Here is a 12,442-nt window from a genome sequence, read left to right as displayed (position 1 = left end):
CTCCACTCCCCCAGGGCCCATTCCTGAGCTGCCACCCACAGTTTCAGGCTTGGCTGGCAGGGCCCTCCCTCTCTTGCAGGTGTCCCTCCTCCACAGCAGGCCTGGGGAGGGGCTGCCTAGCTTGGGGCTCCCAGATGGGCCTCATGAATTATTCAGAGACATGGACACCCAGGCTGCATTAGGGGTCAGGGAACGCCTAGTCCAGTGCACTACCTGGGGTGGAGGAGGGCAGCCCTCTGCACTAGGAGACTGACCAAGGTGGCCCGCCTATCACCTACATGGGCTGGCTCAAGTCCAGATTTGGTGGGCAGGCTGGTCAGGCTGGTCAGTCGGGCTGGGTGAGGGGGGGTGGGGAGCACATATTTCTAGGCTGTCGTTGCCATGGAAATGGAGTGCTTGTGGTGCATGAGTGCTCCAGGAAGGAACTTCCTGCTAGGTGAGATTGGGGGTTGGGGGCTGGATGAAGACCAGGTCTGAGCAAGAATTAGCCCCAGAGCCCTTGGACTGACCCAGTACAGGACCCCTTCGGACACTGGCTCCATGGCCCATCAGGCACTGGGGCTGCGGGACACCCTGTGCTCACTTGCTGGCGATGCACCAGACATAAGGCCAGGCGTAAGCAGGTTTCAGTGCCAGAGCCACACTGGGCCCTGCAGAGGTATAAGCAAGCGGGGCTGGGAGGCTGTCCTGGTTGGAGATCAGAAGACCAGGCAGAGGTCTGAGGAGGAGATAGAGCCCTAAAAGGCACCAAAGAGGCAGGCTGGCAAGTGGCCACTGGATGGAGGAGTCCTGACAGCCCTTAAGGGCTGGGAGGTGTGTGGGGGTTGCAGTATGGAATTAGGCAAAGCGCATGGCCCGAGGGCCCTCACCCCACAACCTTCCATCCATGGCCTCTCTGGCTCCTAGACAGCAGGACCTTGATGTTAGTGGTCCCCACCCGCCTGCAGACAACCAGGGGTCCCCAAACTTTTTAAACAGGACCAGTTCACTGTCCCTCAGACCCGTTGGAGGGCCGGACTATAGTTTAAAAAAAAAACCATGAACAAATTCCTATGCACACTGCACATATCTTATTTTGAAGTAAAAAAACAAATGGGGCAAAAGCAACTGGTGGGCCTGATAAATGTCCTCGGCGGACCGCATGTGACCCTCCCGTGGGCTGTCGTTTGAGGACTTATTTTGGAGGTGGTGGGCGTAGTCCCCAAGCTTGGCCTCCACATAAAACTTCAGCACCACAGACAGTGTTAAGTTGGAAGACTGGCACTGGCCCGCCGGGGCTGAGCTCGCAGTGGATCAAAAGTATAAGGTGGCCAGGGCTCCGCCTGGAATCTTGCTTGGATCCCGCCGGCCGGTCGTTGCTATGGGAACCTAGCAACAAAGAAGCCAAGAGGGCGCGGCTCGCGCGAGGGGTGCGAGGACGCAGGGAGGGGACCCTCCAGATGCCGGTGATCGCGCCGGGGGGCGGGGGGGGGGGCGCAGGGCAGCCAGACCCACCCGTCGGGCCTCCTGTCTGTCTTCAGGGACCGCCGCGCGGGGCTGGACGACCCCAGCCTCACCATGAATAAATCCTGGACTGGGGGGTGCCTCAGTCTCTTTGTCGGGCCCTGTAGACGCCACCGGGGGCGATAGTGACTGGGGGGCGCCATGCAAGAGTTCCCCTCGGGGGCAGGTGCACCCCCGCGGCGCTCCGATGCAGCCGGCAGCCTGGGAGGGGGAGCGGGTTCCCGATGCCCCGCCCCGGCCGGAGAGCCAATGGGTGCGCCTGCAGCCTTGGTGGGGTGGGGCCGGGCACCGGGCGGCGGCAGCGGGGGAGACAAGCGCGAGTTGCGAGAGCAGGGTGAGCGGGCGCACTGACCATGGCCTCCAAGTGCCCCAAGTGTGACAAGACCGTGTACTTTGGTGAGTGCCCAGTCCCCAGCTTGCTCCGGCCCCGCTCCAGCGCCTCAGCCGCCCTTCACGGCCAGCCCCCTGCCGCAGATCCCGCGCCCCGCGCGCGCCCGGCCTCCCGCCTGGACGCTGCCCGGAACCCTGCTCTCGCTGTCTGCCCGCTTGAGTGCGGCCGGAGGGTCCCGCCCTGGTCTTGCAAGTGAAACCGGGAGAGGGGGCGGCTACTGGCCGAAATGGGGCTAGCGGGGCGCCGTGCCCAGGACGCGGCCAGAGTCAGGGGCGCGCTCTGCGGTGCGGGCGCATCGCGGTCGGCATAGCGGAGAAGCACGGGGTGGGGCCGGGCGGGGTTTGGGCCCTTCCTGGCAGGCTGGACCCCAGATCTGCCGTGCCACGCACACGTGGTCAAGCTCGCGTGGCCCCACCCCGACCTCTGCGCGCACAGGACCGGCCCGGGCTCTGTCTAGACTTAGTCCACGCGGAGGCGACCGTAGCCTCTCCCTCCCGCGAGTCCTAACGCGCTCTCCCCGGGGTGGAGTGGGGGCGGGCAAGTGATGACACACGGGCCCAGGACCCATTCCACCTAGAGGCCGGAGCGAGTACCGCCTGGATGCCTCCAGGGCTGAAGCCCCAGGCAAGCTCTTGCCCACTCAGCATCCCCCCACGTGCCCCGCCCGCCAGGGTCTAGATCACTCACTGCTGCTCCCCAACCTTTGCTGGTGAGGGGCGTGCCCACCCGCTCTCACATCCCTACCACCTGCACAGAGATAGGCAGGGTTAGAGCTGGTACTGAGGCCATGCCTAGGACAGTGACAGGGCCAGACCAAAGTTAAGGAAGCCCTTGGAGAGGCTAGGGAGTGGGGGATGGGAGGGGGGGGGGGACGGGCAGGGGATACAGCCTTGTTTGCTGTTCCCAGAGGGCAGGGACCAGATTTGACACAGTGCTCCTGTGTCCCCAAGGGTCCTCCTGCCCAGTCCACTGCCCAAGACTGCCCTGGGCCAGGCCAGGCCCACTTGGGGCTCTCTGGAGCCCCAGCCAGCAGGCCTCCGGGCAAGCCGGAAAAGCGCGTCTGCCTTCCTGCCAGCTGCTGCCTTCCAGCACAAAACAAAGACTCCTTAGACCAACCAGCTGCTGAGGAGGAGGGGGTGCTGTGGGTGAAGTCCAGGTTCTGGCCCCCGCCCCCCAACCTGACCATCCCTGCCCCGCCCCAGCCACCCACCCATGGAGTCGCCCCCGGAGACCTCAATGCACCAGTGATGTCCAGAGACTGCCCCTGCTCCCTCCCGAGTACTTTAGGCAGGCCCAGGCCCGGCATTCAGGGTGTCAGTGTGCCAGTGTGTCTGAGGATGACTCCAGGCCTGGTCGGAGCTGCTTTGAGCTCCAACGGCCATGACCTCCAGAGGCAGCCCAACAGCGTCCTTATCTCAAGTGGTACTGGGAAGGGACCCCAGACCTGGTAGTAGAGCAGGACTGGCCAGCCTGCCCTGTGTGGCTGAGGGGAGGGGCCTGCCCTGCCATGCCCAGCAGCCTCAGGGGAGCCAGTGCAGCCAGCATTACTGAATTGGGGGTGAGAGGGCACAGCCCGGGCCCCCTTAGAAGACCCCAGTGCCTGGGCCTAACCAACTATGAGACCTGTGGGCTGTGCTGTTGCCAGGCCACCACTCCCTCGGGTTGCTAGAGCGGCCCTGAAGGATAGCTTTTGCTCTGTGGAATAGAGCCAGGGTGGTGGGGAGAGGTGGGGTGTGCTGGCCCTCCCCACCCCAGGCTCTCCACTTAGGCTAGGGGCCCTCCCCCCTCTTCCCTTCGGAATTCCAGCCCTGCCGGCCCTTCTTCCTGTCCTCTCTGCCCTTTTCCTGCTCTGCTCCCATGGGGAGGCCCTCGGCTTGGGCTTCCGGCTACTGGAGGCAGCCCAGCAGTCTGACGCCTGGAGGAAGGTCCATCCGGGAGCGCCTGACCCACCCTCTGGAGGCAGCTGGGCTCAGACCTCTGGAGACAAAGTGGCAGTGGGAAGGACATTAAGGGCTCAGGATGAAGGAGCTAAGTGTAGATGGTGGGGATCCTACCTGGGACCACCCTCGTAGGCACAGGGATGGACGTCTGTCTTTACCTGGCCTAGTCACACCACAGGCTGCACCAAAGGTGCACTATCCACTTTCAGCCCCTAGACCAGTGGTTCTCAACCTGTGGAGCATGACCCAGACTAGCGGTTCTCAACCTGTGGGGGTCGAACGACCCTTTCACAGGGGTTCGCTTAATACATCCCGCATATCAGATATTTACATCATGATTCATTACAGTTATGAAGTAGCATTGAAAATAATTTTATGGTTTGGGGTCACCACAACATGAAGAACTGTATTAAAGGGTCATGGTATGAGGAAGGTTGAGAACCACTGCCCTAGACCCTGGGATGGGGTGAGGGACAAGTGTGTGGGGATGGGGGAGGCAGGTGGCGGAGAGACAGGCCTGTAAGGAGGCAGGTGTGAGGGACAGATGTAGTGAGGCAGGTGTGAGCGGGAGGTGTGGGGAGGCAGGTGTGAGAGGAGGGACAGATGGGGGCGGCAGGTGGAACAGGTACGTGGGGAAGCAGGTGTGTGAGAAGTAGCTGGGAGGGAGAAGTGGCTGTGTGTATGTGAAGCTGGGATGAGAGGAAGCTGGTGGGAACAGGGTAGTCACTGCACCTGTCGGAGGACTAGCAGCTGGACACCTGGAGAAGCTGGCTCTAGGGGCTGGGAAAACTGGCCTGTCCTCCATGGGCATGGAGTCTGCCCGGAGGAAGCCTGTCTGTCAGGCCCTGCCCTCACCATTCCCCAACTTGCAGCTGAGAAGGTGAGCTCCTTGGGCAAGGACTGGCACAAATTCTGCCTCAAATGTGAGCGCTGCAACAAGACATTGACGCCAGGTGGCCATGCTGAGGTGAGCCCCTCCTGAGGATGGACAGGGCCAGTGCCATGCCCCCCCTCCCTCCTCAAGCTGGGGGAGGGTGCCCTAAGAAGCCTTTGGGAACTGCCTGGAACAGGAACAAGGCTCTCAGCCCACACTCCCTCTGCCTAGCATGACGGGAAACCCTTCTGCCACAAGCCGTGCTACGCCACACTGTTTGGGCCCAAAGGTGAGCCTGCCCGTCACCCCCCCTACCCTACCTCATCCCTGTGCTGGGACTCCTCCAGTGTCAGACCACCCCTGTGGGGCCCAGGGCGGGCGTGGGCACTGCTCCCCCCTACATACACACACACTTCAGCCTCCTCCCCTTTGCAGGTCCTTGCTCATAAGATGGGCTGTGGCGAATCCCTTTCTCAGGCGTTTGGGGTGGGTCTGGATGTTGGCTTGGCCTCTGTCCACCACCACCCCACCACCACCCAAGCCTGCTCCCACCCCCAGGTGTGAACATCGGTGGAGCCGGTTCCTACATCTATGAGAAGCCCTCAGCAGAGGGACCCCAGGTCTCTGGTCCTACTGAGGTCCCTGTGGCCCATGCTGAGGATCGGAAGGCTAGTGCCCCACCCAAGGGGCCTAGCAAAGGTGGGCTGGGCTGGGCTGGGCTGGGCTGGGCTTGTGGACGGGAGCAGCTTGTTGGAGTAGCCTCTGCCTCTCTGACCTGCTGCTACCTCCAGCTTCCAGCGTCACAACTTTCACTGGTGAACCCAACATGTGTCCTCGCTGCAACAAGAGGGTCTACTTTGGTGAGTGGCACGCGGGGGGGAGGGGGCGGGTGTCAGGCTCCCCCCTCCCTTCTGTGCCCTTTCCCATCTCTGCCAGCCTCACTGGCTCCCCTTCCCCAGCCGAGAAGGTGACATCTCTGGGCAAGGACTGGCACCGGCCATGCCTGCGCTGTGAGCGCTGCGGAAAGACACTGACCCCTGGGGGGCACGCGGAGGTGAGGGCTCCCAATGGGCCAGGCCAGGCGGGTGGGGGGTTCCCTTTGGAGGCCGGCAGGGTGGGGCCGAGCTGTGAAGGCTGCCCTCTAGTGGCTAGAAGCCAGAAGGCCTACACTCGATGCTCATACCTCAGGTGAGTGGACCTGGGTGTGGCCTTGGGGTGTTGAGGGCCCACTAGGAGGGGGGACAGGAGCATGATGACATCATCTGAGTGCAAGAGGGGGCTGCTGGGGCAGAGGCAGAGAAGGGCGGGTGAGCGCCTGGTCTCAGTTGGTCCTCCCCGCCTTAGCACGATGGCCAGCCCTACTGCCACAAGCCCTGCTACGGAATTCTCTTTGGACCCAAGGGTGAGTGTGCTCATGGGGACGCTGGGTTGAAGGGTCAGTCCGAATGTCTGGGCCCCTCTCCATCACTCCGATGATCTCTGCAGGCGTGAACACAGGGGCTGTAGGGAGCTACATCTATGACCGGGACCCCGAAGGCAAAATTCAGCCCTAAGTGTGACCACCTGCTACTGCCCTGCCTGCTGGCCCACCGCCCTGCTCCCTGGGGCTGCCCGGTGAGGGCTGCCTACAGATCAATGCACCAGAGTTGTGAAGGACCCCGCCCCCATGCTATCTACCAACAAGGCCCATGTATCCCCGTTATCTGTCACCCCTAGTCCCTATGTATCACCCATATCCATTGTATATACATGTGTCCCTGAATGCGCCCCAGTCTGTGTGTCCCCACGTGTCCTCTTGTCTCCTGTGTCCTCAACCAGGTCTCTCAGATGGCCTCCTCATGTTCCGCCCCCTGCGGGCGGCCCACCAGTGTTATTTACGCTCCTGAGCTACGCCTTCACTGCACCTGCAGGCACGCCCTCTGCCAGCGCCCACACTGCCCTGCAGCCCTCACGTGCCCAGACTTACGTCAATAAAGAGTTTGAGAACTGCAGACCCTCGCAGGTGTGCCTCTGATGGTGCTGGGAGCAAGGCAGCGCCCTGAGACCATGTGTCTTGCGCCTGGTGGGACGGGAATGGCACCCAAGGGCGTTTCAGAAGGCAGGTGGAGTGTGAGCCCAGCCCTACTGATGAGGAGGGGCTGGCAGGGACTTGGGCTCTGATTGGGGCAGTGTGGGGGGAGGGGGCACTGAGGGATGGAAGGGTCCCCAAAGCCTCAGAGGGGCCCTCGAGGGGAGCAAGCAGAGTTAGGGTACTGAGGTGAAGCCCCGGGTGAGTGGCACCAACATGGCACAGCCAGGAGTGGCAGAGGGGCGGTGGGCATGGGCCACATGTACCCCTCAGAGACCCCAGCCCAGTGCATTCTGGGGAAGAGTGGAGGCTGTGGAGGGAAGAGGGGGCGTGGTCAGCACTGGTAGGCGGTGCTCCACTGTCCCGCCCACCCTCGCCCTGCTGGCCCTTAGGGGTAGGGGTGTAGCCCCAGGGCAGTGAGGGCTGTGCCACTGCCTGGATTCCCAGCCCTCCCTGTCCTAGTGTTCCCACCATGCCAGCGGTCAGGGCTCCGGGTTGGCAGTGAATAGAGCTGCGGGCCTTCCCAGGGGTCTGCCCCTGGCCTGCCCAGGTTCAGCCATGCCCGGGGCTGGCACCAGAGGGCGCCTTCACGCGCCCTCTTCCTGCTCAGCTGGGGCCTGGCCAAGGCTCAGTGCCCGCCCACCTCTGCCCCAGACCCCAGATGAGGCTAACGCTCTCCAATCTTGGGCCCCGCCAAGGCCTACGGCGGCGGGGAGAGGAGGCGCACGTCCAGCCTGAGCATCTCTGGAACCCATAGCCTCTCTCCCACACAGGGCCCCGGGTCCACCCCTGTTCCCAGCTCACCAGTGCTACCGAGCCCCTTCCCTGACTAGTGGCCCGGCCCAGGCCCCCCCACCCCCACCCCCCAATGGTCTCAGATCAAGCTGACGACCAGGACCGCAGCCCTGGTCCATTGTCCCATGTGCAGCCATCTTCGGAAGAGCTGGGGGAGGCCAGCTCCCAGCGTTGCAGTGGCCTCAGTGCTGGCCCTGGGTAGCAGCTGAATGAGAGCTGGGGCTGCTTGGGGATCATGGGGCACCAGCAATGGGTCCTGGGTTCTCACCTCAGGCTGAGGGGCGGTAGAGCTGGGTTTGGGGGCCCTTGGTGCATGGGTCCGCCAGGCCAGGGTTTCCTGGCTGGGATTGTTTGAGGAGAGCTCTGACTGCCCTCTGCTCAGTCTCAGTGGGGAATGGAGAGGGGGTGGGAGGAAAGCCTGAGCCTCCCTCTCAGGACCCACCAGTGGAAACTCAGGAGGAAAGCCCCTTCCAGAAGCCGCTGGGGACCAGCAGCAGATTTGGCTGCGAGGGTCGAGGGTCGATGAGCCCTAAGCCTGGTAGCGGCCACAGGGCAGCAGGTCCGGCCCTTGGAGAGGGTGGGGCAACTCCATTTCCTGCTGGCCTTGGGGCCGTGTTTGTTTCCTTGGGGTTGTCATGGAAACTGGGGCGGGCGCCGCTACTGTTGTTTCCCTGGCTGCCTTGCTGGACTGAGTCAGTTGAGGCGGCAGGGGCCTGGCTGCCCAGAGCCACTCGGTGGCACCAGTTCCAGGAACACCCCTGCAGCCCTGCCTCTGCAGGCCACTAGCCAGGTGCTTCCTGGTTCCAGCCCCACCCCAAGATGGCACGGAGGCGAGAATGTGTGCCTTTGTCCCTGGGTGTGTCCCCGCCCTCCCTACTTCCCTTCCACCCTCAAGGCACCAGCCAGAATGCCCATCCGCTCACCCGCCACCATGACAACCACCATAGCTCCTAGGAACCAAGTCCAGGGACCCCTAAGGCTGAGCTGCCTGGCCAATTGTACCCCAATCCCATTCTGCTAAAAGCCCAACTGCCTTTTTCCTCCCCAGTGTCCTGTGCTATGACCACACACTGCAGCCCGCCCCAGCTCTGGGCCCCCCCAGGGGCATCTGCAGGGCCTGTACTGCCTGCCCTCTACCAACCCCACTTCCTTTAGGGCCCATGGTCTCCTCCTCAGAGCCCACTTCCTACACCAGTGACCTTTGACATCCATTCTGGCTACATCCTCACTCCACCCTACCCCCCACCCCACTCCCCCCAGCCTCCATCACCTCCTGATTTTCCCAGGTCTTGGGCTCATACCCAGCCCAAGGAAACCTCCCTAAACTTCCTTGAGACTTGAGGGTCTGAGTCTGTTCCGCCCTGGGATCTGGAAACAGCCAGTCGGCCCCAAACTGCTTCTGTGCCTGGGAGAGGCTAGGTTTCAATACGCAGCAATAGGCCCCCCGCTCCTCAGCCTGGGACCAGGGGATGAGGGCTGGGAGCAGGTGTGGGGGATTCTCAGGTCCAAGGAGGACAATGGGGGCTAGCAGTTGGTATGGCCCAGCCTCTGGGCCTGCAGGAAGCTCTGTGGGGCTTTCACTCCAGCAGGGAGGAGCCCTGTGTCCTGGCCAGAGGAGGGGTACACGTAGGGTGTACCTGGGCTGGGCTGGGCTGGCTGCGGGGCTCTGGGTCATTTGTGCAACCCTCCCTTTGACTCCTGCTTCCCAGAGAGTAGGAGGTGCAGTGTCCTCCCACCTGGGCCCTGGAGCTGCCATCCAGGCTGGGAAGCTTTCCTGGGAAAGGGCAGCATCCAGTTCCTCCTCCCCATCCCTTCCCCCACTCCGGCCAAGCAGACCCACGCTGGGGCGGGACTCTGGACAGACTAGACTCCCAGGAGATAGGATGCTGAAAATAGGCCCTGGGAATGTCTGCATGTCCCTGATTCAGCCGCTGGTTGAGTGAGGTTGGTGGATGTATGTGCGAGTGAGTGAAAAAGAGAGAGAAAAGGTAGAAGGGGTCTGGCACCTGATTTAGTTGCATGGTTCCACATGCCTTCACACTGTGAGCTGGTCCTGCAGGATACCTGGGTGCATGGAAACAGGATTGCTCCAACCCAGAGGGGCTTCCTTCCCACCTGCTCACACTTCCAGCTTCCCGTCCTGAAGGGGGCTGAGCTGCAACAGGGATGGATGGGTGCCCTGAGGATGGTAGAATCAACCCCCCGGAGAAGACAATTTGGGACGGAGAGAGCAGGGGAGGGGGGCACGCATGGCTCCCAGAAGAGCAGGACTTACTCTTGCTGGTGGACACCATCTCAGAGCTGCCTGCAGGCTGAAATTCCTCAGCGGTCACTGCAGGCGGGTCCTGCCTTGAGGCGTCCTGGAAGCCTCCACAGTGTGCTTCCCTGGTTTCTCTGCCCATCCCCACGCCCTACCCTGCCAAGGCAGGGCCCCTGCTGCCTCTCACCAGTCTGAGCCAGCCATGGGCAAAACTCAAGAGGGGAAGGACATGTGGGTGTTCCCAGATGGGGAGCAGGTAGAAGAAGCGTCAGGGGGTGCCCTCAGCTTGTCTTTGAATGCTCTTGGATAGAGACAGCCCAGGGCAAGTAGCCCAATGCTATTTGCACCCACCACCACCACCACCCACCTGCCCAGTGTTGGCAGAGAAGGGGCTGGTTCGGGAGCAACAGGAGGGCCCATGTCAGGGAGCTTACCCTGTCCAGGTGGCCCACAGAGGGGACAGGTCAGCTGATAGGACTGAAGGGCGTTGTGCCTGGCTGCAGCCCAGGGACCTGGGGGCTGCAGTTGGTGATGGTGGCAGCCACCTGTAGGCATGCTGGCCCAGGAGCACAGACCCAGTGGGGCTGAGTGTGTGATGTTTTAGAGAAGTATCCCAGGGAATGTGTGTCTGGGTGTGTGTTGTGTGTGTTCTTAGTTTGTGTCTGTGTGTTGTGAGTGTCTAAGTATGTTGTATCTGTGTGCATTTGAATGTGGGTTGTCTGAGTGGGTGTGTGTGCATGTGTTATGAGTGAGTGTCTATGTCTGTGAGTGGGTATGTACCTGATGGAATGTCTGTGAATGTGTGTTATGTCAGAGTATGTGTTTGAGTGTGTTGTGTCGGGGTGTATGTGTGAGTAGGTGTGTGTCTGAGGGAGTGTCTTTGAGTGTGTGTTGTCAGACTGTGTTTGAATATGTTGTGTATGGGTGTGTCAGAGTGTGTTTGTCTGAGTGTGTTGTGTCTGGGTGTCAGGATGTGTCTGTGAGTGGGTGTGAGTCTGAGGGAGTGTGTCTTTGAGTGTGTGTGAGCAGCTGTTTGAGTGTGTGTGGGTGTCTGAGTATATGTGTGTCTGAGGGAGTGTGTCTTTGAATGTTAGTGTGAGTGTGTGTTGTGTCTGTGTGTCTACCGTTGGTATGTGTCTGAGTGTTTGAGTGAGTGTGTCTGAAGTAGTGTGGCTGTGTGCTGAGTGTGTCTGTGTGTTGTGTCTAAATGAGTGTGTCTGAGTGAGGGAGTGTATCTTTAAGTGGGTGTTGGTAGTGCCTGTGTTTCAGTGTGTGTGTGTGTGTGTGTGTATGAGTTTTGTCTGAAGCAGTGTGTGTGACGAGTGGCTGTGTGTCCTGGTTGAGTCTATAAACACAGTTGGAGCTCCCACCACAGGGCAAGACCCTGTAGTGTGGGCCCCTCCCGCCTCCCCGCCCTGTGACCACAGCAATGGAAATAACAGCAGAGACAGTCAGGAAGAGACTCTACACCCCAGTTTGCAAGGGGGACCTGCTCAGCATGCAATGCGTGGTCGGAGTCCAGAGTGTGGGGATGGGGCTGTCCCTGGGGTGGGGCCTTGGAGGTGAGGACAGGGACTGGCCATTGTCAATCTACAAATCCTAGGCTGGGACTTGTGAGATGTGAATAATGGTTAAACAGTAAGGGGCAGATAACCAGTCACACACCCAAGACACACACTTATACACAGGCACACCCAATCTCATCCACAGCCACACACACACACACACACACACACACACACACAAGCATCTCCCTGTGTATGGGCATCATTAGGCACCCTGCCCTGTGGACAAGCCTCCCAAGCCTCCTTGAGGGCTGCCATCCCACCCAACTCTGACTCCTACCCTCTCGCAGGCCAGGCATAGCCTGCACTGTCCCAGGCTCTGCCCTCAGCCACACTCAGTCTAGGGGCTCTGTACCCTGGCTTTCCCTGCATCCCCCTTCACCTCAATAACCTCTTTCTGCTTGGCTGTCTCTAGTCACCTGCCCAGGACCTTTGCTTGGTCCCACATTTTGTCCCTGGCTGCTGGGCCCATGACTGCCTCTCTCCTGCTAACGGAGGGTCCTGGGCCTTCGAGACCACCACCCTTCTGTCCCCAGCATGGCCTCCCCCAACAGCAACAGCAGCAAGACTAAGCCAGGGGTGGGTTGGAGGGTGAGGAGGCCAGGCTGGTGCCCATGAGGACAGTGGTGTCTTCTGCCAGGCAGAGGCCACTGGGGTCAGATGTGACTGTGGGTGCCTGGGTTCCTCAAGGCAGAGGGGAGGGTTTGGCTGGCAGAGGACCATACCCTGCCCCTTGGTTGCAGTACTCAGCTCTTGCTGAGGGGTTTAAGGCCAGTCAGGGTGGCTGGGACCCTGGTCAAAGGGTGGTATCCAGAAATGACGTTTTGTTTTTCAAGGCGGGTGTGTGGACACTGGTGATGGAGCAGGTGGGGAGACACCCTGGCCAGGAGGAAGAACAGGGGACTGGCTAGGCATCCAGGGGGAAGCAGGGCGTGTCCTTGGTGGGCAGGAAGGTTATGGGAAGCCAGTGCATAGGACAAAGAGAGAGGCAAGTAGGCTGGGCTGGGCTGAGGTCTGGCTAACGGAAGAATTGGCGCCCCTCCCTA

At 61.1% G+C, this 12,442-nt stretch overlaps 1 protein-coding gene across 1 annotated transcript; it reads left to right on the top strand.

Annotated features, from left to right (window-relative positions):
• The first annotated feature begins 1,814 nt into the window (after positions 1-1,814).
• CRIP2 (cysteine rich protein 2) lies at positions 1,815-6,699 on the top strand. Its single transcript, XM_004698831.4, has 8 exons — positions 1,815-1,899; positions 4,707-4,801; positions 4,940-4,997; positions 5,267-5,407; positions 5,500-5,568; positions 5,668-5,762; positions 6,053-6,110; positions 6,194-6,699. The coding sequence occupies exons 1-8, from the start codon at positions 1,857-1,859 to the stop codon at positions 6,259-6,261; spliced, it is 627 nt and encodes a 208-aa protein (XP_004698888.1). The 5' UTR covers positions 1,815-1,856; the 3' UTR covers positions 6,262-6,699.
• The last annotated feature ends 5,743 nt before the right edge of the window (positions 6,700-12,442 follow it).

Source organism: Echinops telfairi, unplaced genomic scaffold (genome assembly GCF_000313985.2).
Source record: "Echinops telfairi isolate 266 unplaced genomic scaffold, ASM31398v2 ScPeMD7_18;HRSCAF=68, whole genome shotgun sequence".
NCBI classification, from domain to species: Eukaryota; Metazoa; Chordata; class Mammalia; order Afrosoricida; family Tenrecidae; genus Echinops; species Echinops telfairi.
This window is presented reverse-complemented; position numbering and strand designations above follow the sequence as displayed.